Below are 23,783 nucleotides of genomic sequence, written 5' to 3' on the forward strand. Positions count from 1 at the left end.
AAATCCCGATCCAAGGCACAGAGCAATCGCCGCGGTCGGACCACCAGAGACAGACGCACGTCTCTGTGAATGCGGTCCCTAGAAGTCTAGCCGGAGGACAATGGTGGCGCTTTGCATGCACGCACAGACACAAGAGCACAAATCGAGGCTCGTGTCCGCACGCGCGGGGGGAAGTCAGCCGACTGGAACCCAGAGCCAAGCCTCCTCCGCGGGGGAGCGGATCCGTTGCCCCGGTAACGTGGGTCCCCCCTCCAATCTCCTCACAGCCTACCACGGCTTGTGCCAAATGTCTGTGGTGGCACTACACCCTAACATTTACCATGTCTACAGTGTAAAGGCTGTGCCCAATATCAGTAGCCCCTCTAGAGCCGACTCACCAATGACAAAGCTAAATCTGACTGTCAGACAACCAGGAGATATGCAGTGCCATCCCATTACATTATGGCCTCTCCACAACATGATAAATTCAGATACTAGAAATAATGCCTTCATTTCAGGAGAACCAGTGGTGCTGAGCGTACGCATTGTTTGGCTGGTCTGCTGTGGAAGGTTCATCTTTTTCATCTTTGCTGTGGTCGGACCGCCAGCAGCACACCCTAGTGAGGATGCAGATACTGTGTTCCACAGTGGGAGAAGAGGGACATGATAGACTTTAAAGTAAATTTTATCTCCCATAGAAAAGAGCAGAGACTGCCAATTTGAAGCAGTGTGTGTGTGTGTGTGTGTGTGCGTGTGGGTGCCCATTCTGCCCAAGTGTGTGTGCATGGGTGCGTGAGTGTATGTGATTATCCAAATAGGTATCTATGGGTGCATGCGCATTACTTCATATATCTCTAAATGGACAGGTCAGAGGCATGGCCTCTTTACCACCCCAGGATGCGACTCATCTCTACTTCCCCAATCTCCACTAACCCAGCTGCACAGCCAGCCCACTCCAGCCTTTTGTTCGCTTCCTGGTTTTGTCCACTATTCCTCGTTTGTCGCGCAAAAAAGTTACGGAGCCACTTTCCTGCTCTAAAGACCCAATATAATTTGCAAGCTTTTTATGTGAATGCCCTGTCAGGCACAGAAGAGCAGGAACAGTCAGGCTTAATGCTGCGGTCAGGGAGAGATAACTGCTAAAAAGAAAGCAAGTTTCTCTTCAAGTGCATAAGTCTTTGTTACACAGTTGTGCTTCACACATGCTAATGTGGACAAATGTTCCGCTTGGCTTTTTTTTTTTTTTTTTTAAATGCACTGATGAATAAAGAAATGAGTAATAATTACGCACGTTCATAATTCTGCCAGGAAACCAGCTGCTAATCTCTCAGAGCTGTAGGTGTTGAAATGTGCATTTATGAGCAGGTCAAGGACCGCCTTTCAGATGTTAAAACAACAGTGGATCCACAGCCATCAGCTGCAACTATGGTGAACCTGATATTCACTGACCAGGTTCACAATTGTTCTTAAACATAAATGAGCTTGGATAAATCACATGAACAGCTGAAATACACATTTTTAACATTAACTATAAATGCTTCCAGCCAGTAATAATACAATTAGGCTATTTATAACATGTTATTAAAATTACAATATTACTACCTGTAGATTAATACTGGTATAAATATTAAACACATATCAAAGGTAGTAAGTGTTAATAACCCATTAATTACCAAGTTACACATGTTGTTCATGTTAATAAGAAATATAATATAGACCAATTACAAAATGGATTCCCAGGATTATGTAAAGCATGGTGGTTAAAGGACAATTTTTGGGCAGAACGCATGTCATTTTACCCTGCTGAGTCTCTGAGGTTTCCTACAATGCACAGAGCAATTTGTGGCTATTTCAGCAGAAACATTTCATATTTGAATAAATGTCAAATTGCAGTGCAAGGCCTGTAGAAAGTAGAATGTAGAATGAAAAACATCACTGTGGGTGTCTATAGCAGCAGCCAATCTCTGCAAAACACCAAACAAATATACTTCAGAATTATTCATGAATTCTGAGGGCAAGACTAGAACAAAGACAGCTGGTCTCCCCATTCCACAATAAATATCTGGTGTGAAATCTGTTGCCTTAAGGCTCTCTGCAGTTAAGAGGTAAAAAGCCATTTGGTTGACATTTACTTGAAACACTGAAGTTTTACGGTGAAATATGAAGTGACAGCCAAGTCCAGCGCTATCCCGATACTGTGTCAGGGGGAATAGAAATGTATGTGAACACGAAAGAATTCAGCAATGTCAGAACAAAAGGCTGGGGAAAATGTAATTCGGCTGTTGCCATGGTAACACAGGACGAGAGACCGGCTTGCGTATCTCGCTCTTGCGGGGAGGGGGAGAGTGAGCGAGAGAGACAGAGAGATTTTAGTGAGCCCAATTACTACGGAAACAGCAGGTGCACGTCCTCGCTTTGCTTGGCTCCCACAGACTGCTGGCCTAATACACGCGCTTGTGCTTATCCCACAGACTCATATCCGCTGTTGGATATTTCGACAAGGAACACCAGCCACCCACTACGTCTGTTACAAAATAACACAGTGGGAACACAGAACAGCAAAACGCCTCTCATTTCATTTATGGGAGTAGATACACAGTATTTGCATGTCCTGTTATGTCTTTATGCGCATCTCTCTCAAGGGAAAAGATCCTTCAGAAGTGTGAGTGTTAGGATACCACAAAATAATAGGGTAAAACACCTGAGACTTGCAGTATCCTGAGGACAAAGTTGTTATGCATTGAGTTTATGAGTACAGAGCCTGGACAATAGTGTCTAGTCAGTACCTCTGGAAATGTCAAACAAACACCCTTCAAGAAGTGTGACAGCTCACCAGCGCTCTCCGAACATCACTTACTCTCACTGTCCACAAATTCAAACGCATGGACTAAGGGAAGGGATCATGGCCAATTTTAGTACATTACCCTTTTGCACATTGCTTTAACTGTGCATGCTTTCATTATAACCTTAATATATAAATGCCCTCAGTCCTGGCTTTGAAAATATTGTAGAAAAGCGTTTTACCTTTAAGTATATCATGAAAAACTAAATAATGTAGGGAATTAAAATAATGGATGAAGAAAGCTGGCAGCTGTTGAGTCAATACTGGGTGGAGAATTCTGGCATTAATGCATTTCCCCTGACTTTTTAGCTGATGCTAACAGGCCCAGCAATTCAGCTGAGCTCAAGCTTTTTCTCTGCTTTAATGTGATATTACATAAAGCACAGCAGTTAGACTGCACACAGCACATAAGCCCTGAAAGGCAACCTCACAGACAGCCCCCACCTGTCAAGCCCCGATGTGATGGATGACATGATCACGTGATGTGGAGATAATCTTTGTATCCCTGCCACAGGGCAGGCAGAGCACACGGCTAGCTGCTCCAGCACAGCAGCCAGCAGAAACGAGTCCATTATTAACGTGGTTAATCATTTTAATGAAGACTTCAGACACGCTCCAGTGTTCGTGAACAACAGCAAGCCACGGGCACGTGCGAGGCTGAGAAAACAGTTGCGCGATATACGTAACACCCTTCCCTGCGTGAGCGGAAAAACGTGTCGAGTAAACATCAGCTGATTCATCCACAGAAAAGCTGACACAATGAAAAAAACACAATATCACAATATCAAAGTAGAGATGGTAACAGAAAGAGAAGGGACCACAGCACAGGAAGTACCATGGCAGTGATTAATTTAAATATGGGTTAACAGTTGGCCGCCCTATGGACCACACCACCTCTCGTCCCAGGGGGATGTTTAAACTTAAACATTATCTAGGGTTTGCAATTGTCTCTGCATACTCTTAAATTACTGCTGTGCACACCAGTGGTGAAAAACTCATCTGTTGATGAGACCAAGGTTCACACCTAAGGGCAATAATCACATTGTTATTCAGGCTCTGGGGGAGGGAGTAATGCTCTCGTGCTCAGTCCCACGTCTGAACTGTAAATTCAATACTGTCACACATCCAACTGAAGGGGCCGGCCGTTCGAGCGGTCATACCTGCTGTCACTGCATCCCCACCAGCCAGGTCGCCATTGAAGCCATTTTCTTTGGCGGCAGAGTAGGGGGCGGTGACCGGGTTGGCCCCGCCCGGCTGGCAGGCCCTGTAAGAGGAGAAGCCGTTCTCACTGTGGCCAGCAGGGGGCACGGGGTCCTGGGCCCCTGGAGGGCCCCAGTGCGGTACACTGTCCTCAGGCTGCCGACCATCTGCCATGGTGACCGGGGGAAGGGGGGCCGGGTTCTCTCCTTACTGCAGACAGAAAAGTACAGATGTGTCAGTCAATGTGGAAAAACAAAAACAAAATTAATATGTGTGCACAGATCTCAGTAAACCTCTCTCACACACATACACACCTATTATATTGTTCTGTTTGATGCTCATTGCCTGCAGTCTTTGGCTGCACACGTTCCTTTGCCACTGCTGGTGTTCCTGTGATATGCATGTGAGTGTAGTGCCATAATGGCCACTGGATGAGTGAGTATATGATGGGAATGCACTGGGGCATGCGGAGGTGGTGCTCCTGACAGCCCCTGTTTAAGAAGCCCGGGTTGTATCTGAGATTCTCTTGCATACGGGTTGATAGTGACAGAGGCCAGGTTCACAGCCAGAACAGCAACCATGGCAGAGTCAGCAAGGACTGTCACTAAGTCATCATCCACAGAGCTTAATCTGCATTGCTTTGTACTGGATTATATTAGTTGCCTCATTCTACATTGCTTTGTACTGTATTAATTACATTAGTACAAGTGTTTTTGGATCCACAAAGAGGGATTGCAAAACTCCCTCAGTGCACACTGAAAGAAAGTGGTCACATCTCGTCTGAGAGAGCATAATGTGAGAAGCTCCCGAAAATATGGACAGGCGTGTCCTAGCTCACTAGGACAACCAGTCAGCCCCCCTCGCCCCCTGCTGTCTTTTGTGTTCAGGGGGACCCACCTCTGCAAGTTAACCACACAGGACAGGAGAAGAGCAGATGTCATTTTGATAAGCTCTGCCATTTCAGAGCACTTTGAACACAAGAGACACTCCCTTAAACATCAATCCCTCCCTCCCTCCCCTTCTGCTTCCCCACAACATTCACATTACCCTTAATTAAAGACATGCTTATTACCTTCAAACAAGAAGCTCAATTTTCAATGTATCTCAGGGTATCTAGAATGACAATTCAAATCTTTCATAGCATGTCCCTCAGGCTGGCCTGAATTGTGTCTCCTAGCAGGACTTCACCATCCTGAAAAGGTACCCGTAGCATTACCTTTTTATTCATGAAAAAAAAAACTCTCATTAGAGTGGAACCCGTGCTTGGGATACCCGTATGGTTTATATTCAAAGAAAAACTTTTTTTTAGTACAGGAAACTCAATTTGTACAGAGATCTAATTAGTTCCACACATTAGATGACTGTTCTGAGACAAAATACTAATAACTTTCCTGAAAAAAGTCACGACAATGTACATAAACTGAATGAAACAGTGTGGTAGACCTTCAGGAAGTGAGGGGGATAATGAGACCTCCAGGGTGGGTTTGAAATACAGGAAAGGTCCCTGCTTCAGGCTTTGAGAAGGCCTTTGATCAGCCTTGTTGCTGTGGTGCCATTCTCTTCTGATGGCAAGAAATTACAGATTAACCACTTCCAGAAAAGAGGCTGCACTTTGGCACATTGTGCTTGTGATAATCAGACACAGTCCTTGTGCATGAATTCCAAGAGAATGCAAAATTTGATATTTCATTGTTTTCAGATTTTCATTGTTTGGCTGAAACGAGAGAGGATGCTCACACATCCTTTCACACTCGTTTTCCACTTGAAGTATGCAACAAGCCGAAAGGCATCAGTTTTGAAACTGGTTGAAAGGACGGATGTGCACCTAATCCAACTGTCCCCCTGTTGGGCTAACAGCAGTAAGAATTGCAGTAAGAATGATTAGTTTGATTCTACACACAGGGACCACGAGGATTATAAAAATCTTTTTTAAAGATTTATATTAATAGCCTACTGTTCAGTTCAGGTTAAAATATTGATTATACAGTATTGTGCACTTGTTCACAATAATTTTACAATGATTGGCTGTCACCAAGAGTAGCCTTCATATTTCTACAGAAATACAATTTCTCAAAACAAGGAAAAAGAACTATCCCTTTCAGACAGCCACTCTCTCAGAATTGGCTTACCCCAGATTCAATGGCTAATACGGGGTATCCCAAGAGCCAGAGATGTATGTGTGGGACATGAGGTCCATGGCTGGTTCAGACCAGAAAAGACGTGCGGGTGATTTAGTACAGTACTGCTGCTGTGAGCTTCACCCCAGGCTATAACAGTCTAATCACTACCACCGCACATCAGATTATCCAGGGCACCGGGGGAGACAACCCGCAATAAAGGGGGATTCTGACCATCTTTCACAGACCTCCCATCACACACAGCAGACACAGCCAATCACAGGATCCTGGGGGCGGGGCTTGGTGGTGTACAAACCAATGTTCAAGTGCTGTACAAGAGCCCTATCTGTGACATTTGACCAATCACAGCATATACTATAAAAGCTATGATTACATTAAAAAATCAAATATTTATTAATAAGCCTCAAATATATATTTTCTTCAAACCAAACTTTTATTCGCTCCACAAATACACTGCTTTAAATACAGCATCAAATTCAATTGCATCACAAAAATCAATGACAGAATATATACACCGTAAAAAAGCCTTGTTTAACAATAAACTGTTAGACTTATATAAAATGAGCACTTTTTGCCCCGTCCTTTCTGTGAGTCCTCTCTTCCACAGAACCCCACTGGGCCAGGTGTCAGAGTAACACAGAGGCAGTGGGATCAGTTCCACACCCATCATTCCCTTGAGCACCTGTCAGCTTCCGTCTTTCATTGTAATGTGCTTTTAAAGGGACATTATAAAAGCCTTAAAGTGGAAATGTGGAAATAGGGTGCTATTAGCAATTGTGAAAAGGAAAAGCAAATTTAACAACATAAATTTTTATCATGAGCACTTGCAAGAACAGCTCCAAGGCATAAAAAAGGAGGAAGAAATGTTTCTATTTAACTCAGGGAAAGAGGGATAGGAGAAGATGCTCTGCTGAAAATATGAATGTCTAAATGTAAATTTAATGTTCGGCCAAGGTCACTTTCAGAGCTGAGACAGGGAATGCTGGTCACTAGCCCACAGGCCAGCTCAGTCTAATTCTTGGACCCCCATGGAGCAGGAGATAAATCCTATTATAACTTCAGCTGGGGCTGGGGATGGGGTGGACATGTCTGCCTGCTCAAACGGCATTGACTCTAATCCTCTCACACACCGGCCACACCCACACTTCAAAGCGCATCCACCCACCCACCAACACACACACACACACACACTGAACCCCAAGTCACAATATCTCTAAAATTAAGAACTTAATATTAAATCACTGACATTTTAAACAAAACATAATTAATGTATGCCAATGAACTAGATCAACAAACTAAACAGCACATTTTTTTTCAGAGGGAGTATATACCTCCAGTTCACCATCATTTATATGTTCTTGCAATACAGCTGTGATAAAAGACACATTGTCAGAGCACTGTAAGAACATTGCAGACAACTAAAGTCAAAACAAACAACAGAAACCCGATAAATATGCAATGGGAGCCAATTACACAATCATTCAATAAATAATTAAATACATTTTTATCAATTCTACATAATCACATCAGTTTACATCATTATCACAGAAACCACTCTGAAGTGGACAATACAGGTACTCTTCATTTTCCTGCACTGAATAATGAATATTCCAGTGACTGTAATATCTCTAGGGGGCAGCAGAGAGCATAACCGATCTCTGACCAGTCGGAACACTCAATGTGCACACTGTCTCCAGCTCACCCTTCACTTGTTTCTCCCCTGCGCCCGACCAAGCCGGCTCTTAGCAGGAAACAAGCAGGCCATTCCTGGCGACAGTCCCAGGTCACAGAAGCACATTAGGGTGAAGGAGAGATGCAGAGGAGGAGTCAACCAGACCCTGGGCTTTCCATACACAAGCAAGCTCTTCACTAGATGATCAATACTGCCCTCCACTTCAGTACAGTAAATGCTAACACGCATTTGAATTATACCCGCTCCAGCGAAGGCTTCATGTATACCGTCAAGCAGCACAATCTTAGAGGGGAGAGTGAGAGATCTGCCCAGCAAAAAAATTCAGAAGGGGTTGTTCAGCGAGGGTACAATTGCCAGGCCAGTGAGAACATCGTGTTCTCAGTGTGTCGCCTGGTTACCCAATCTTAGCATGTTAGCACCCAGCACATGATTCCTTGATTCTTGCCCCAACCCATATGCGAGATCTGACATATTTTTGCTCTTTCACATTATCTTGAAGCACTGAGGGGGTTATTTTATGGCTCTATTTAATGAGGGCAACCGTTAGAAACGGCAGTTTATGTGTCTGTTAAAACAGTTAGTGCTGTGTGCTTATTTTAGCAAAGTTGATTGCTCATTTAGCGAGTTACAGACTGTTCTGTACACATGCGCTTGCCGCTCCCAGAATAGGCATTTTATTTAACTGCCTTGATGCCACGACAGCCTTGCAACTCTCAGTAAAGCCTCTGCCAAATGAATAAACAGGCAATAACCCTAATACAAATAATGGCTGCTACTAAATTTGTGTTCTTAAATGGTTTTATGTGCCGAAGGCTGTAATGTTGGTCCTTGTTAATCTAGTTATTCCCACAAACTCCCAGGGACGCAATACCTACCCCTGAGCCACCTTCCCTGAAAGAGATTAGCGTGGAGGACACAGACTGCTCTGAAAGACAGGCCCTCTGAAAAAGCATCACATCCTCAGGAGTGGGGATGTATTTGTGTGTGTGTGTGTGTGTGTGTGACTTGACACATCAGTGCAAGTATCCAAACTTTGGTTTATCAAGCAGGGGTGAGCACTGCTGAGTGCAATGAAGTCCAAAAACCAAAGAGTTGCAAATGGCTGCATTCTTCATGGAGAGTACTGTACCCCCTCTCCACCGCCAAGACCCCCCCAAATTTCCAAATAAACGCACACAACCACTAATACCCCCCCCCCCCCCCCCCCAACACCCCCATTAGGAGCTGCACTGCTTCCATCCAAATTACCACCATCTCCACCCATGGAAAACACTAAAATCAGTAATGAAACGCCCCTGAGCACTGATGTGTGTTTGAAGGATCGTCCATCATTTTCTTCCTTTAACCAACCCAAATGCAGAAGAGTGTTATGAAAATTAACCCCTGCTTCCATCCAAATTACCACCATCTCCACCCATGGAAAACACTAAAATCAGTAATGAAACGCCCCTGAGCACTGATGTGTGTTCGAAGGATCGTCCATCATTTTCTTCCTTTAACCAACCCAAATGCAGAAGAGTGTTATGAAAATTAACCCCTCGATGGTCCTCCCTCAGGTTCTCCTTCATTTTGTGACATGCTAGCGAAAGTGTGAGAACGTGCCTGTCCCCTGTAGCACTCTCACAATGCAGCCTGAAGACGTGGCTCTGTCCCAACATGCACAGGGAGGAGGAGAGGGCCCCAGCTGGGTTGGGGTATTTTGGGTGTGCCTGTACAGCCGCTGGCTGTGGATTCCATGGAGGACAGCAAGCACAGAAATGCATGCACCCGCCAACTCACACGTGCACACACATACACTCACATGCACACAGACACGCCATGCACATACAAACATACATACACACACGTGCACACACACAGACTTAATGGCATTAATCTAACCATAGCTGGTGGACAAATACTAAAAGCAAAAGCATCAGGATTTCGTTCTGCACCCTGAGCAGCCCATTTTATAAAGTTCATTTAGAGGGTGGGTGTATACAGCTTCCAAAAACCCACCTCTAGAGATGAGCAATTTATGAACCGAAGATCAGTGTTTGAGCAGTAGGTGTAATCTTAAATTCAGTGCTTGAAATGAGCCTTTGAGCGGGATGTAAATTTGAGATGAACATTTGAGCAGTAGGTGAATCAGAGATCAGCGCTAGAGGAGAAAGCGAATCGGAGCTCAGAGTTTGAGCTGAGAGAAAGGCACGCCCTCAGTCTGAGGCAGTTTGGAGGAACCCTGGCTTCAGACGACAGGACGGACAGCTCTGACCTTCTTTCCCCGAAATGAGAGATGTAAAGACAACAGCCCTTTTCGGCAAAGAGACCGAACCCGTCCCAAAAATCACCGGTGGCTAGGACAACCGGGCGGGCGAGGGGTGCGATTCCTTGGCAACGATGCAGCGCGCCACTGTTCCCCCCTGGGCTCTTTCGAGGACGTTGTTGTGAGGTGCCGTCTCCTCTCCTCCTCAAAAGCCCGAAAGCACAGCTGTCTCATGGTGTCCCCACCGCAGGCAGCTGTTTCAAGAAGCTGCGGCACACAAGCAAATTTCACATCCACGTCCAAGTCGCTCCTTACTTGAGCCATTTCCAACACTCTGCAGCATCCATAGTAGCATTGTGTGCGTGTGTGTGTGTCTGGGTGTGTGTATTCACATGTTTGTTTGTGTACATGTGTTTGTTTGTGTGGGTGTGTGGGTGTGCGTGTGCATGTTTGTGTGTGTGTGTGAACACGCATGTGTGTGTGTGTGTGCAAGTGCATGTGTGTCAACAGAAAAGAGGCTGCACTTTGGCACATCGTGCTTGTGATAATCAGTCACAGTCCTTGTGCATGAATTCCAAAAGAATGCTAAATTTGATATTTCACTGTTTTCAGATTTTCATTGTTTGGCTTGTAGGGAAGCGGCTGAGATGAAACCAGAGATGATGCTCACACGTCCTTTCAATGCTGGACAAGGTACAGAAAGATTAGGCCTCCTTTTTCATTCAGTATTTAAACAATGCAATTGTTGAACTGATATGCTCACAAGGTTTGAGCCAGGGAAGACTTCTGAAACAACAGACAATGTGAACCATTTCCTTGGCTCTTCAACCTGCCGTATTTCAGCGTATCAGACAACCCCCACCCCAAGGTTTTTCCTTCGGATTTTTCCATGGCTTTTCCCATTTACTGCAAAACAGCCGCTTCGAAGCCGGTTACTCGGAAGAGCTGTTTACCGGGTTTTCTCAAAACAAACAGCGCAATAACACTCAGATTAAATGACGCTCACGCAGCCGTGTTGGTTGATTCATGTTTATAAACAGCTGTATGCATGAATGAATGACAGGCTTGCAACTGAATCTGTCCAAGGCTGTAAATAACAGAAACCAGAGCGTGTAGGTGAATCACTGCTGCAGCGTTACACCAACAAATTCACACAGGAAATTCCATGTCATTTCATAGAATCCAGCTGCTGAAAGGTATGGAGGTTGAGATATTATGTAAAACATGCTTACGACATCAGGACAACCTGTCCAGAGCAAATGGGCTAACACCCTGCAGAGTTTCAGGCTGGTGAGTAGAAGTCTCCATACATTCAGATGTTAATAAGACCTTAGACCTTAACAAGTAAGAGATGGGCTGTTCTCCACATTCAAATCCCTTTCTGCGATAAATATAATACTACAAATACTGAAATGTTTGCATTCGTTCCACAATAAAAGTGTGATATCTATGGTGTATCCCTTGACAAAACTGCTTCTCATCACTGCACAATCTGTTGCAAAAACCACAGTAAAATGTCTGTATGTACCACACCTGGTTACATTATCACTCATATGTTCCAAGGGATAAGGTTGTGTGTTGTTTCTCTAAAAATCCCTTTTTAGTTAGGAAAACATGATGTGCTTCTAATCAGAGATGACATTACAGATAACCCTCTCCGTGCTTGTCCTTGGAGGGATTATGGGCCAGCAGCTCAACCTTTACTTTCAAATTTTCCATTTCAGTTTGCTTTATTGGCATGACAAGCAAACATTTACATTGCTAAAGCATTTACATATAACTGCAGTATCACATTAAAGAAGAGTGTGTCCCACAATAGAAATATGAAATTAAAAGTAAGGTGTAAGTTTAAAAATGCACAGTGCTCAGAATATTTAAACCTGAATTAGAATGTAATGGCCTCCAACCAAAACCACTATTCTAACTAAAGTGGCATTGTAGATAGAACACAGGCAAATAAAGTACTATACAGTGAACAAGAAATTAATAAAAAAGGAATCGATCTAAAGTGCAAAGTTGTTTTAAATCTGCGGGTTCAGTGGTAGTGTGTGAGAGTGTGTCCCTTGCTGTCTCGAGGGTTGTGGCAGGTCATAACAAACTGGTTGGAATAGTAAATGCACTCACCTTAAACACTGGCTACACTCCTAAAATCAGACTAAGTAATGAGCCACCTCTGACCAGGAGTCTATAGCAATGTCCGTGCTAGCCCTCCTGTCACTATTTGACTGGGAAAGCATAAAATAGTCACTGGCTCACGGGAAAATGTGGAGGAGTGCACTTCAGGGTTGGGTCAATTCCAATTCCGTTCAGTCAATGTAGGAAATTCCTATAATCCTCCATGAGGACTTTCCAATTCAAGGGCTAAATTTCAGTTGATTTCAAGAAGTGGCAGATTTAAAATGGAATTGGACCCAACTCTGGAGCACCTGCTTCAGCTGCAGGGAACCTTGTACAAGTGCAAGTGGAACAGGGCAATTTGAGAGCTCAGTACAGCCGGTATTTTTCAAATGGAAGGGGGGGGGGGGGGTGCATGGACACATAGTAACAAACCAAAATCAACCAAAACAATAGGAAATGGAACAAAAACTGTACAGATACCAATAACAACTTAAAAAGGAGTTCCACAGCTGAAAGGCATCTGCGGCAGCATTTTCCTCCCTCCACAAGGAGGGGAAAGGGGGGTGGGTTTCACTAAAGGTTTCCAGTAGAAAATCATCCATCTTCACTGGCTTTTAAGAGGCAGAAACAAAGGCCAGGAAACCTAATAAAACCACCATGGAGATTCTAAGAACATTACAGCAGATAAAATGGCCTGTAATGTGCTCGGGGATAGCGCTGTGAAGCTTCCCCAGCTGGTACAATCACAGAGGACTACACTTGCCAAAGAAAGAGAACTGTCTACAAAGACTAGGGGTGTGCTGACCTCACTGCAGTCATAGGCCTCTCATTATCCATCATTTGTGTCATCACAAACAGATATGGTCATAGTTAGGCTGGAAAAAAAGGTACACAGAAATGCATTGGTCTACTGTTGTAACTCAGTTTGCACAGAGCAAAGCTTTTTTTTCATTGTTCTCCTAGTTTATTTCTTGTTTAAGAATATGCTATAAATTGATCTGTTTTGAGATGGTTTGTTGCCTGATCATACACATGTTCACTCCACTCAAGAGAGGGGAGAAAACAAATGATACAATTCAAAAACAATAAACTTAAATAAAAATAAATAAAAATAAAATAAAAATATGCTTAAAATTTTGTTATAAAATTCTGTCCATGTTTTCAACAAAGGCTAAAAATTCCTGAATGACCCAAGCTGTAAGGCCACCATCTAGAAATAAACCCAGTTTAGCTTGATAATGTGCATTGCCACAATGCAAGCCAACACACTAAACCAAGCACTGCCTCTTAAATACTGCTTAACAAATAATGATTTGACCACCATTTAATTTAGCTAAGTATTTGCCACCTTTCCCATTCCTTGCTCTGCTGCAGACAGCCAACCAGATAGCTTGCTTGCTAACTCAGTTGAATTGTAGAAGCCACAATCAATCAGAAAACTGCCAACACAAAGGAACACACCATTCTTCTTATGTAAAAAATGTAAATAGGAAAAATGTACAGAATATATGTGTCATATGTGATTATTACTAGAGAGACATTTTTCTCAGACAACATCCTACAGTACAGGTTCCAAAACTGGGTTTTGGGGATAGCTGGCAGGCTGTGAAGCAATAAAAACATTTTTTTAAAATAAATAAATAATAATTATAATAGTTGTTGTTGTTTCCTTGAAAATAATATTTTGTCCATATGCCATATGCTACAATTTCAGATCAAATAAACCATGTCTGGTTTACACTTCCAAACTGTGGTTTGGGGACCCCTGGCAGACTGGACGAGGCATGCCTTCTGTCCCCACAGCATCAGCAAACAAGTTCTTCTGTTTTGGTTGCACAGGGACACCTTTTGGTTTAAACCAAGAGAGACCAAAGGTTTCACTACTGAATCCAAGAAGGGATGTAAGGTCAGGTAACCAACCATCTGGTGAAAAAGGAAATCAAAGGCTCTTAAATCGATCCAGTGGCATGCTTTCGAAAGGAGGCCACCTTCAATTTTGAAAGAAAGTGAGCTGAAAAAATGGGCAACCCAGGACACTTTAAAAGCAGAGCTGCCCGCCTGAGTTACATGAGTTACACCTCATTGAAAATTTAAGGTGTACATCCAAATTTAACACCTCCCGGTGCAGCACTAGCAAAGCCTGACTCACTCAGACCAAAGCAGAGAGCTTGACTCTGTGTACTGAGCGCATTTACTGATCGGTTGTGTAACATATTCACTGCCTACAGGCTGGAAATTAATACTGGTCTGGTTTTGAAAGCCCGCTTGCACAGTGAGCGATGGGGGTAATATTGCCTGTTATACAGTAGCAGTTGTCTGAGAGGGGTGCATTACCACAGCCAGCCTGTAGTATGGCCCAGAATCAAAAATATAACAATACTGGACAGGTTGCCTCACCACAAGATTCTAATTTCCTTTTGTCTTTTTTTCTGAGCCACAGGATCTGAAAGCAGGACACAGTGAGCTCACTCCCCCCCCAAAACCAAACAGCCTCCCACAGACCCAAAACAGCCTTGTAGCAGCTCAAGTAGGACCAGCGTAGATAATTATGACACAATACACACAGCTGGTAACAGGGGAAAATGGGAGATGGTCACATGGCTGCTTTTGGCCAAGCCCATTGGTGGGCTTCTGAGGAAAGCATGCTGGAGAGGGAGTTCAGTTGGGAAAAGCCAATGGTGAGATGTTTTCAGCAGATCCTCCTTAAGCCCCAGTTATCAGTCTGTGTTTTCCCACAGAGGGAGGACTGTGAATGCATGCGACAGCTGTGTACTGTTGCTCAGCCTGAAAATTCCTGTCCTGGCAGCAAAAGGGCCATACAAAACGTTGTTTCCCATTTCCAGCCTAAAGATGAGTGATCTTGTTTATGGGCTGTCTTGCTTGCACTCACACACACACGTGTACATGAATATATAAACACATAATAGAATGTACCCTGCGCACCACCCCAACGCACACACACAAACACACATTTATACTCTCTCTCTCTCTGTAACACACACCATGTACTGTACACTGATATATATATATAATTCTTTAGAACTTTAGAATAAGCTTTCAAATAGGATGCACAGCAGCAATAGCCTACACACAAGAAATTGCCCTGCTTCCTTCATTTAAAAAACTGTGTTACTGTATGTTTACTTTAGCTGTTTGTTCTCCAGCCTGGCTGCCCACACATTTTTCCCAGCATTCCAGTGGGAGGCTGGCAGACACACAGGTCTCCTCTGTCTGCACGCTCCACAAGAAACACGGCACAAGAAACACAGCAACAAGGTGGTTACATTTGGTCAAAGAAACCCAAACAGAAAATTGAAAACCCCTCATATTTAGGCAGTGAGTTCAGCACCCCCTTCCCTCCTCATTCAGACAGACAGGTACTCGCACACCTGTGAGCCCACTGCCTTTGCCCTACCCAGAATCCCCCAATTAAAGCTGAGGAGACACAGTCGCAGGTGCATCTCTCAGCCAGCGCTCGCTGCTGCGTCTCCCTCCTGCGGTGCCCGAGCCTTTGCGTTTACCGCAGGTGCATGTCACAGCACCAGCACGCCACCAACCCACGACAGCCAGGTGGGGCTCGAGTGAGGGCCGCACACAATCCCTAATCCCCCACTCCCCAGCCCCCCCCGGCTGGAATTCCCCCATACACATCGCATCCCTTCTGCTCGGCGGGAACCACTTCAAGCTCACTTCCTCCTTCCTCTGGTGATTCAGAGCCGAGAACCACAGGGCACTGTTCACTGTTTACTCACATAAACTGCCTGTTAAATACCAGTCACTACATTGATTAATCCATCTATCATTCACTAAGCCATTTAACTAAAATGATATGCATCTTCCTGATGCCTAAAACAGATTTATAGCAGGGGACATCGCCCCTGTTCCAGGATGTTCTCTAACCCAGCAGATCACACACACCTGAAAAGCCAGGTAATTTAATATTCCGGGCCCTGGAGCGTTGGCAATGGAAAATGAGCATGGATGTAGACCCATGCAGGCCAGGTCTGAGACCCCTACCTGACAAGGTGGGCTGGAGCTCCCGGAGGTGAACGCTGGGCTGTTCAGGCAAAGACTTCCGTCCCTCAGAGATTCAGCGCACAGACGAGTCAGTGGGAAAAGAGATGTAGACTGTAATTCGCACCTGCAGAGGAAGAGCAAGATTTAAATAATGACTGTGTTTTATAAACGTTTTTTTGTCATGCCAATAAAGCCATTTCAGCTGAATCAGGAGAAAGGGAGAGATAGAGAAAGAGCGAAAGAAAGACACAGAGAGTGAGTGAGAGAGAGAGAGAGAGAGAGAGAGAGAAGGGGGGCACTGAGAAATGCCCGCTGAATTCATGCCACCAGACAGGCTGTTCATACCCCCATAAGTTCCCACTCACTGAGCACATCAGCAACCCCTATCACAGCATTTTACCACATTACTACTTAATTGCTATGGTGATTAGTATGGTTATCATAATAGCACATATCCCTACCTAAAAATAACACAACAGCACAACACAGCAACACATTGTGATCTAAAGAAAATGCATTGCAGGCAATGGAATATTTACTGGCTGTATTGTGCAAATGTCTCACAGCTCAACAGCATAAATGTTTCTATTAAATCAATGTTTCTCTCTACAAAAAAAAAAACGCTTTGGTCCTTTATCCCACGGTTCTTCAGAGAAATACTTTGATGGTGGTAGTCATATAATTGTATCTGTGCCTGTCCCTAGCTCTTATTGTGATTGCTTACCATGTTAAATGCACTTTGTATGTCTCTATGGTTAAAGGCAACTGCTAAATTGCTAAATTGTAACTTGTAAATCGATGTGCCTTCTGCGTCACAACTAGCTGCAGGACAAGTGATCAAGGACTGCCACTGCACCATGGCAACACTGATCACCATTATGTAAGTGCACTGCACACCATAAAGAAATCACAGCATAAAGAAAGGTCTCCATATGCTCTCTCAAGATGGATTTCCATTTCAGCTTCATACTGAATCAAAAAAATGAACTTGAAGAACTTAACACCACCACCTCAATTAATACAATTACACTCTCACAGACACATTAATCCAGGACGCGTATACACAGTTTGGAACCATTAGTTGCCTAAATTATGACATGCTGTATGCAAAATGCAATTCCCAGACAGTAATGTCTGCAAGGTGTTGGAAAAGATAACACTATATTGTGCGGCATGCTCAGTAGAGCTTTTGTGTTATTAACACAACTTCAGGCCAGAAGGGCCATGCCAGGAGGACCATGCCGATTATGGCCAATCAGGTTGGAGAAAAACAACGTGAATGTAACTGTAAAAACCAACCGTGGTCAAAGCGTAGTTCAGTGCACATTATAAATGCAGGCATGAGAGTACAGCCACTAAAATATTAAAACAATAAAATATAATGTATGATATATAATATGTAAAAATGTATTTTAAATAAATGAAAAAAACATATCTAAGGAAAATGTGTTTTACTACCAAAATATAGTACATATCGCTTTGTGTTGGCGCATTTATACAAATTATTGCATGCATACATTTAACTATTTTGAGCAGTACAGTTTCATATATAAATATATTTATAAAATATGTGAAATATTTTGGATTCAATACTGTACTTTATATTGACTTTCCAGCAAGGGGGATATAATACTGTTACTTGGGAGGGCAGGTGATAACCAGAATTACCATAATAACAGCAGTGGGGAAGACCACAGGAATTTTCCATTTTCAGAGCAGGTGGTTAGCGAGCACAGAGCAACATTTTATTGTTCTGGCAGGTTGGTTTATTAATACGTTTGTGTGTGTGCTTGTGTGTGTGTGTGTAGGTTCAGGTACTTTATAATTAGGTTTTATTTCTATTTTATTTCCTAATTTTGATTCCAATTCAGTTAAGTTTAACTTTGTTTTTTTAACGCACTGTATACATTGCTCTCCAAAAGTATGAAAAGTTTCACAGTGTCTTATGAAACTTCTTTTTCAGCCGAAATGTCCCTGTAGCACTATAGTCGTGACTACTGTTTCTCAGGATCACATCTCAAGAAAAGCAATCAGCTAATGAACGATCTTGACAGCTGAAACCAAAGAGCTCTGCGGAAAGAAGAGGCGAATGAGCATCTGAGATGGCCTCCGTATCCATGGAAATTGGCTGCAATACAGGTAAGGGTGTGGGCCAGAAAGGGTGTAGGCTGAGGGATTTGAAGCTACTTCTTGGGGCAGTGGTCCTGTAGGGTGAGAATATCTGAGAGTCCGTCACTCCAAGCCAAATCAGGGGGAGTGTACGAACAGGAAGGAAGCGTTTTAAACCAACGAGGGACACAGGGAGCCGCAAATTAGTGCAGGGATGCAGATTAGAACAACAGGGTTCTAGTCAGGCGTGATTAATTACTGCCAACGACTCCCCTGGGCCAGCTCCACATCCGTCACACCACACCGCTGATGTCCCCAAAGGCTAATTGCTTCAGCATGCACCGCTAACACCAGCGCAGCTGCCCGCAAATGGTGCGACAGAACTTGTTATGTCCTATCGAGGTGCCGCCTTACGGTTGAGAGTCAGGCTTTCCTGTGGCTGTGGGGTCTGGATGAGCTACAAGCCAAAAAGTCAGAGGAGCAGGTCGACATGGATGCGGAAGAGGATTTGTTGGGTTGAAATTATGCAAGACGTTACCACTGACAATGTTGCGGACACTGTGCTGTGGACCCTGTGATGTGGACACTGTGGCCGCCTGCTATGCTATGCTTAGCTAAGGTAACATAAACTAAGTACTGTTATGTTATACGAGTTATGCTAGGCTAAGCAAACTTAAACTAATAAATTCTAAGCTAGGCTAGGCTAACCTGAGCTACTAATGTGTACAGTGGGAAGCAAAAGGACAATCAAGAGTACTTGTGCTGCAAGTACGAAGAGAGGCAAAATCCCCCTGTGAGACCTGCAGTGTGATTTATGGGCCGTCGGTGTTGTAGTGATGGGTGATGAGACAGCTTTTCAGAGCAAAAATGTCAGCGATCTATTTTTCAGCACACACCAGGGTCAAAACCTTCCATTTCCCTCTCAAATCTGCAAGGACTGGGAATGATTCAGATGGAGGGAGGGACAGTGCCTGGGGACCTTGTGTTCCACCTGTGCATTTCCACGGTGGCTGAACTGACCCCCATCTTTCCCAGACTAATGAAAATGCTCTTTCAAGGGCTCAAGTGTCACTGATTGAAAGGAGTTACCACTCTCACTAAAACACTGTCCCTAGATATACAATTTTACACTTCAAAAACAAATTGTAGCATTTTCCCTGTGCTCCGACTCAGTATGCCACTGAAACAAAGCGTTGAATGTCACCAGCAGGGTCACCAATTACAGAGGGTTAAGCAAATACCATGGACTCCATTCACCAGACAGTTTCTGAGATAAGAACTGGAAAACAAATTATATTTTTTATGATTACTGCTCCTCTTTTTAAGGCTATGAGATCTGCAATACTGGCAGACAATCAAACATTTATATAATCTAGCCTAATTATGCAACTGCACTGTAACTCTGCTGAAATTCCTGCTTGCGTACATATACCCCAAAGAGCGGGAAATGTATTTTTGTCTGTGTATCTTTGTAGAGGAAAAGAGGCAATGCTCGTAATCTCAAGAATCATATATTAGAATAGGACAATGCTGAGACTTATACTATTGGGGACATTCAATAAAAAATAAATAGCTAAATTATATTCTTGAAAATATTTTCACTGTAACATGTTTTTCATAATCAAAATTTAAATATTTAAACTTTTTTTTTCCTTTCTCACAAGGATATATAACCTGCATATGTATCCCCAAGTGCTGCATCCAATGTTTTGTATAAAGGATAGACACTGGCCTTTTTACAATATATATATTTTTTAAAACAGAATAAGCCAACAGCCACAAATCTGGAGGGTCTTCCAGACAAAATTACCCAAAATGACCAGGGAGAGCAAGTGGATTCAGCTCAGTCTGTGCTCAAGAGGGGTAAAGAACACCACCAAGGGTCTGCTGTGCATACTGATACCTAGTGCCCAAATGGCTAGCAGTGCCTTCAGAAAGTTTTCACAGCCCATTAATTATTTCACATTTTGCTGTGTTGCAAAGTCAAATTATAAAATATTTTAAATGGTATTTTATTTTCCTGCATTTTACTTGATGAGTAAACATGTAATTCATACTTATATTCTAAATAAAAATATTCATTCCATTTGTATTAAACTAAATTGGGCCATAATTACTTTCTTGAGAGATGACATTAAAAAAGTTAGAGGTTCACCTACGTTGATTTGATTTTACCCGTGTGCTATTGCATGACTGCAGAATAAATATCACCAAGCTTGTGAGGTCTCACAAGTGAAACAGCAGATGAGTCACGAAGATAAAAGAACTGCCCAGACTCTACCAAGATCAGGCCATCTTACCAAACTGAGCAATCAGAAGAGAAGGGCAACTGCCACTGAAATGACAAAGAGACCAGCTACAATACTGACAGAGTTACTGAGCTCGTTGGCTGAAATGGGCAAAACTGTCCAATTACTGTACAATACTTCCAAGATTTGGTTTCTCTGAGAGAGTTGATAGAGAGAAGCCACTTCTGAGAAGTGCCAACATTAAGTTTGCCAAAAACTTAATGTTGACAGAACATCTTTCAGCAGGAGAGACTGGGAAGCGTGTTGCCATCAAGGGAAACATGTATGGGGGCAAATACACGCAAATGAGAGTGCCTCACAAAGCACATTTCTGAGGAACGATCCCAGGTACGTCCGATGTGAGAGGAGGAACCGCAATGACTGGCGACAGAAGTCACTCTGAGTGACGGCAGATGAAGTGATGAGAAGCAATCAAACTACTCTTAACCTATGATAAACACATCCTGAACGCTTTACAGATGTGTGTAGCAAGTTATCATGCAAGTATTTTTCTCCTGAGAGAAAGACAGAAATTCTAGCAGTATGTGTACTTTGTCTTGTTTGTGCAAGCATATCACAGAATCCAGCTAACCTGAAAGGATCCCAGTTAAAATGTTTGAGGTGAATATTTTTTATTGAAAGGTGGACGTTTACTAGTTGGCTAGGACGTAGCCAGCCTACATTCTGGTAAAACCTGAGCTACATTGGGGTTAGCCTAGTCTGTTCATGTTAAACATCTCTCAACCTAAATTTCCACCCCTCAAGATATCTAGATTGCAGCTTTTGCTCACACTGGGATAGTTGGCTGAAACCAAGGCACATAATTGATATTGCTATTGAGTTCAGGAAAATAACACTTTACACGGTAAAAACAGTGTTTGTAGGACTGCGACATCGATTGGCAAGCTTGCAGCTAGAAGGAACCGCTACAGTGTTGGCGAACACCATTATTTTCAGATTGCAGGGCGCTAAATTGCAAGGAGCACGATGAGTCACTTAGTACTCCCAGCTACATGATTTTCCTCGCTGATGAAAGGAACATGGACTCATTCAGCCTCGTTATGCACACATATACTGAACACAAAGAAGACCCAGCTAAAGCGCTGCGTGACCAACACCTGCATCCCATAATACTCCCATTAGCGTGCATGTGCTGAAGACCTGTACCTCTGCATGGCCCTTTAGCTAAACTAATGTGTGTCAGTGTAAGATAAATTACAAAATGAAACACGAGGAACACATTTCCCATTTAAAAGTGCATGTCACCCATCTGGAATGCCCACTGTTCCCACTTTTATGTACAAAGTATTTTTGAATGTAATTTGACAAAATTCCAATATATCAGTGGCATATCTTCATTTTAATTCTAGCCAATCTTTCACTTCTGTTTTCCATTTCATTTGAATATCTATGAACACACATGAGATTCTTTCAGTGAGAGCTAGTTTTGCCAATACACCTGCAGAAGAGCATGTGTAACATGTCTGAGCAGGACGGTGGGGCGGCTTAGGGGGATTTTACTGTACATACAAGCATGCAGCAGTACCTCCACTGCCAAGAATCCCTAAAACTCAAACTTCAACCCTGCAGTTAGTGAATAATTTCAGCTTTCACACGTGAGCTGAAGTCTCCCAATAAATCCCATACAAATAAAAAGCCATCTATAGCTATCTAGGCGCTCTATTACAAGAGAATCTGGGGAAGAGAATCTGCTAAACAAAAGTAATGCAACGGACAAGATTTCTGTTGGTTTCTGTTGTTCCTTTTAAGGACCTTGTTCAGAAGTGATTCTATAAACCTAGAGAGTCTCTTGGCTCAACCTCAGGCCTGTACGGGAGTGGGATGGACATATGCCATTTGCTCACGCTAGCAACACTGTCTAGAAAAGCGACCCCCAGTTCTGATCCTAGCAAGTCACAGGGTCTGCTGGTTTTCATTGTTACACACTAAATAGATTAATTAAAATAGGTGATTAAACAGTCACCTCGCTGGTTTTCTTGGGTCTGAATTAGGTAGTGATTTTAAAGTGGAAGCAAAAACCAGTAGACTGTGGCTCTCCAAGGCCAGGGCTAAGTATCAATGCATAGAATGTAAGGTCTCCCAATCAATGTGCAATCCAATCACTGTGTACTGTGCATTCACTGGTCTCCAGAATGCAGGTTCAAAGCAAGCACAGCAGCAAAGGAATCCTAGGGAAAGGCCACAGCCAATCAATATCCAGATTCTAAATGGGGAAAAATGAGCTTGTGAATGCAAACAAGAAGGAGGGGGATGGGAATGGGGATGGAGGTGACAAAGGAAACCAGGGAAAAGATCTAATCCACAAATTGGCCTCAACCACACTCTCTGGTGTATCCACCATTTTTGTCTTTTCAGGATATATAATTACATGGATTTGAGATAAGTGTAGTGTCTAAATACAGTAAAGTGGTGTTCGTCCTCTGGGCTGAGATGGTTGGCTGGTAGACCTTGGCTGGGGGGGTTACTTATTGTAGAATTCAAACTGCTTTCAGCTCCTAAATGGAAACAGTCTTGCAAAAGAAGCTCATCTGTTTTTGGTAAACAACCCTGAGAGACATGGCTTCTATCTCCAGCATGAGAGGGGGCAGGCTGCTTATAAAAGCTGCGTGCTCATTGGTCACTGCTGGTCTGTGACAGACTGTCTGCCAACTCGCTGAATCACTGTTGTGACCATGACCATGTACTCAAACCACGCTCTTGTCCTGGACAATTTATGCGGCTCTTTATCATAAGGACATCTGCTAAATAAGTACAGTGAAAGTCCCGCATTCTTTCCATCCTTCACATTTCGGAATTTAAAAAGTCATACATACACGCCATTATGGTCATGTATAAATATACATTACAAAATACATACATATTTTACCATTTTTCCACAATCTGTGCATTAAATTACACATACTATAACATCACAAGGCAGAAATAAAATACTTCAAGTTACTTAAAATATAGTTCCAGTGTATAGACTGTAAATTTTAACATGGTGTACACCAAAAGCAATTTCTAATCATTCCATTGTGAAATATGCCTCAGTGAGTGGCTTCACTCATGCAGAGAAGAGCTGGGTGAACCCAGTGAAATGATTAAAATGAACACATCATTGCTGTGCAGTTTCCGCAGGTTGGTTTGGATG

At 43.2% G+C, this 23,783-nt stretch overlaps 1 protein-coding gene across 19 annotated transcripts in view; it reads right to left on the reverse strand.

Annotated features, from left to right (window-relative positions):
- map2 (microtubule-associated protein 2) overlaps positions 1-23,783 on the reverse strand; it is a 96,270-nt gene that overhangs the window by 34,490 nt on the left and 37,997 nt on the right. For all 19 annotated transcript variants that reach the window (XM_064310334.1, XM_064310329.1, XM_064310328.1 and 16 more), the window contains exons 2-3: positions 16,233-16,356; positions 3,982-4,231 (exon numbers count right to left, since the gene is read on the reverse strand). In XM_064310334.1, the coding sequence (XP_064166404.1) occupies positions 3,982-4,195 (214 nt within the window). In that variant the 5' untranslated portion in view covers positions 4,196-4,231; positions 16,233-16,356. The remainder of the gene's footprint in view (positions 1-3,981; positions 4,232-16,232; positions 16,357-23,783) is intronic.

The sequence above is a fragment of the Anguilla rostrata genome, chromosome 15, assembly GCF_018555375.3.
Source record: "Anguilla rostrata isolate EN2019 chromosome 15, ASM1855537v3, whole genome shotgun sequence".
Classification (NCBI taxonomy): domain Eukaryota; kingdom Metazoa; phylum Chordata; class Actinopteri; order Anguilliformes; family Anguillidae; genus Anguilla; species Anguilla rostrata.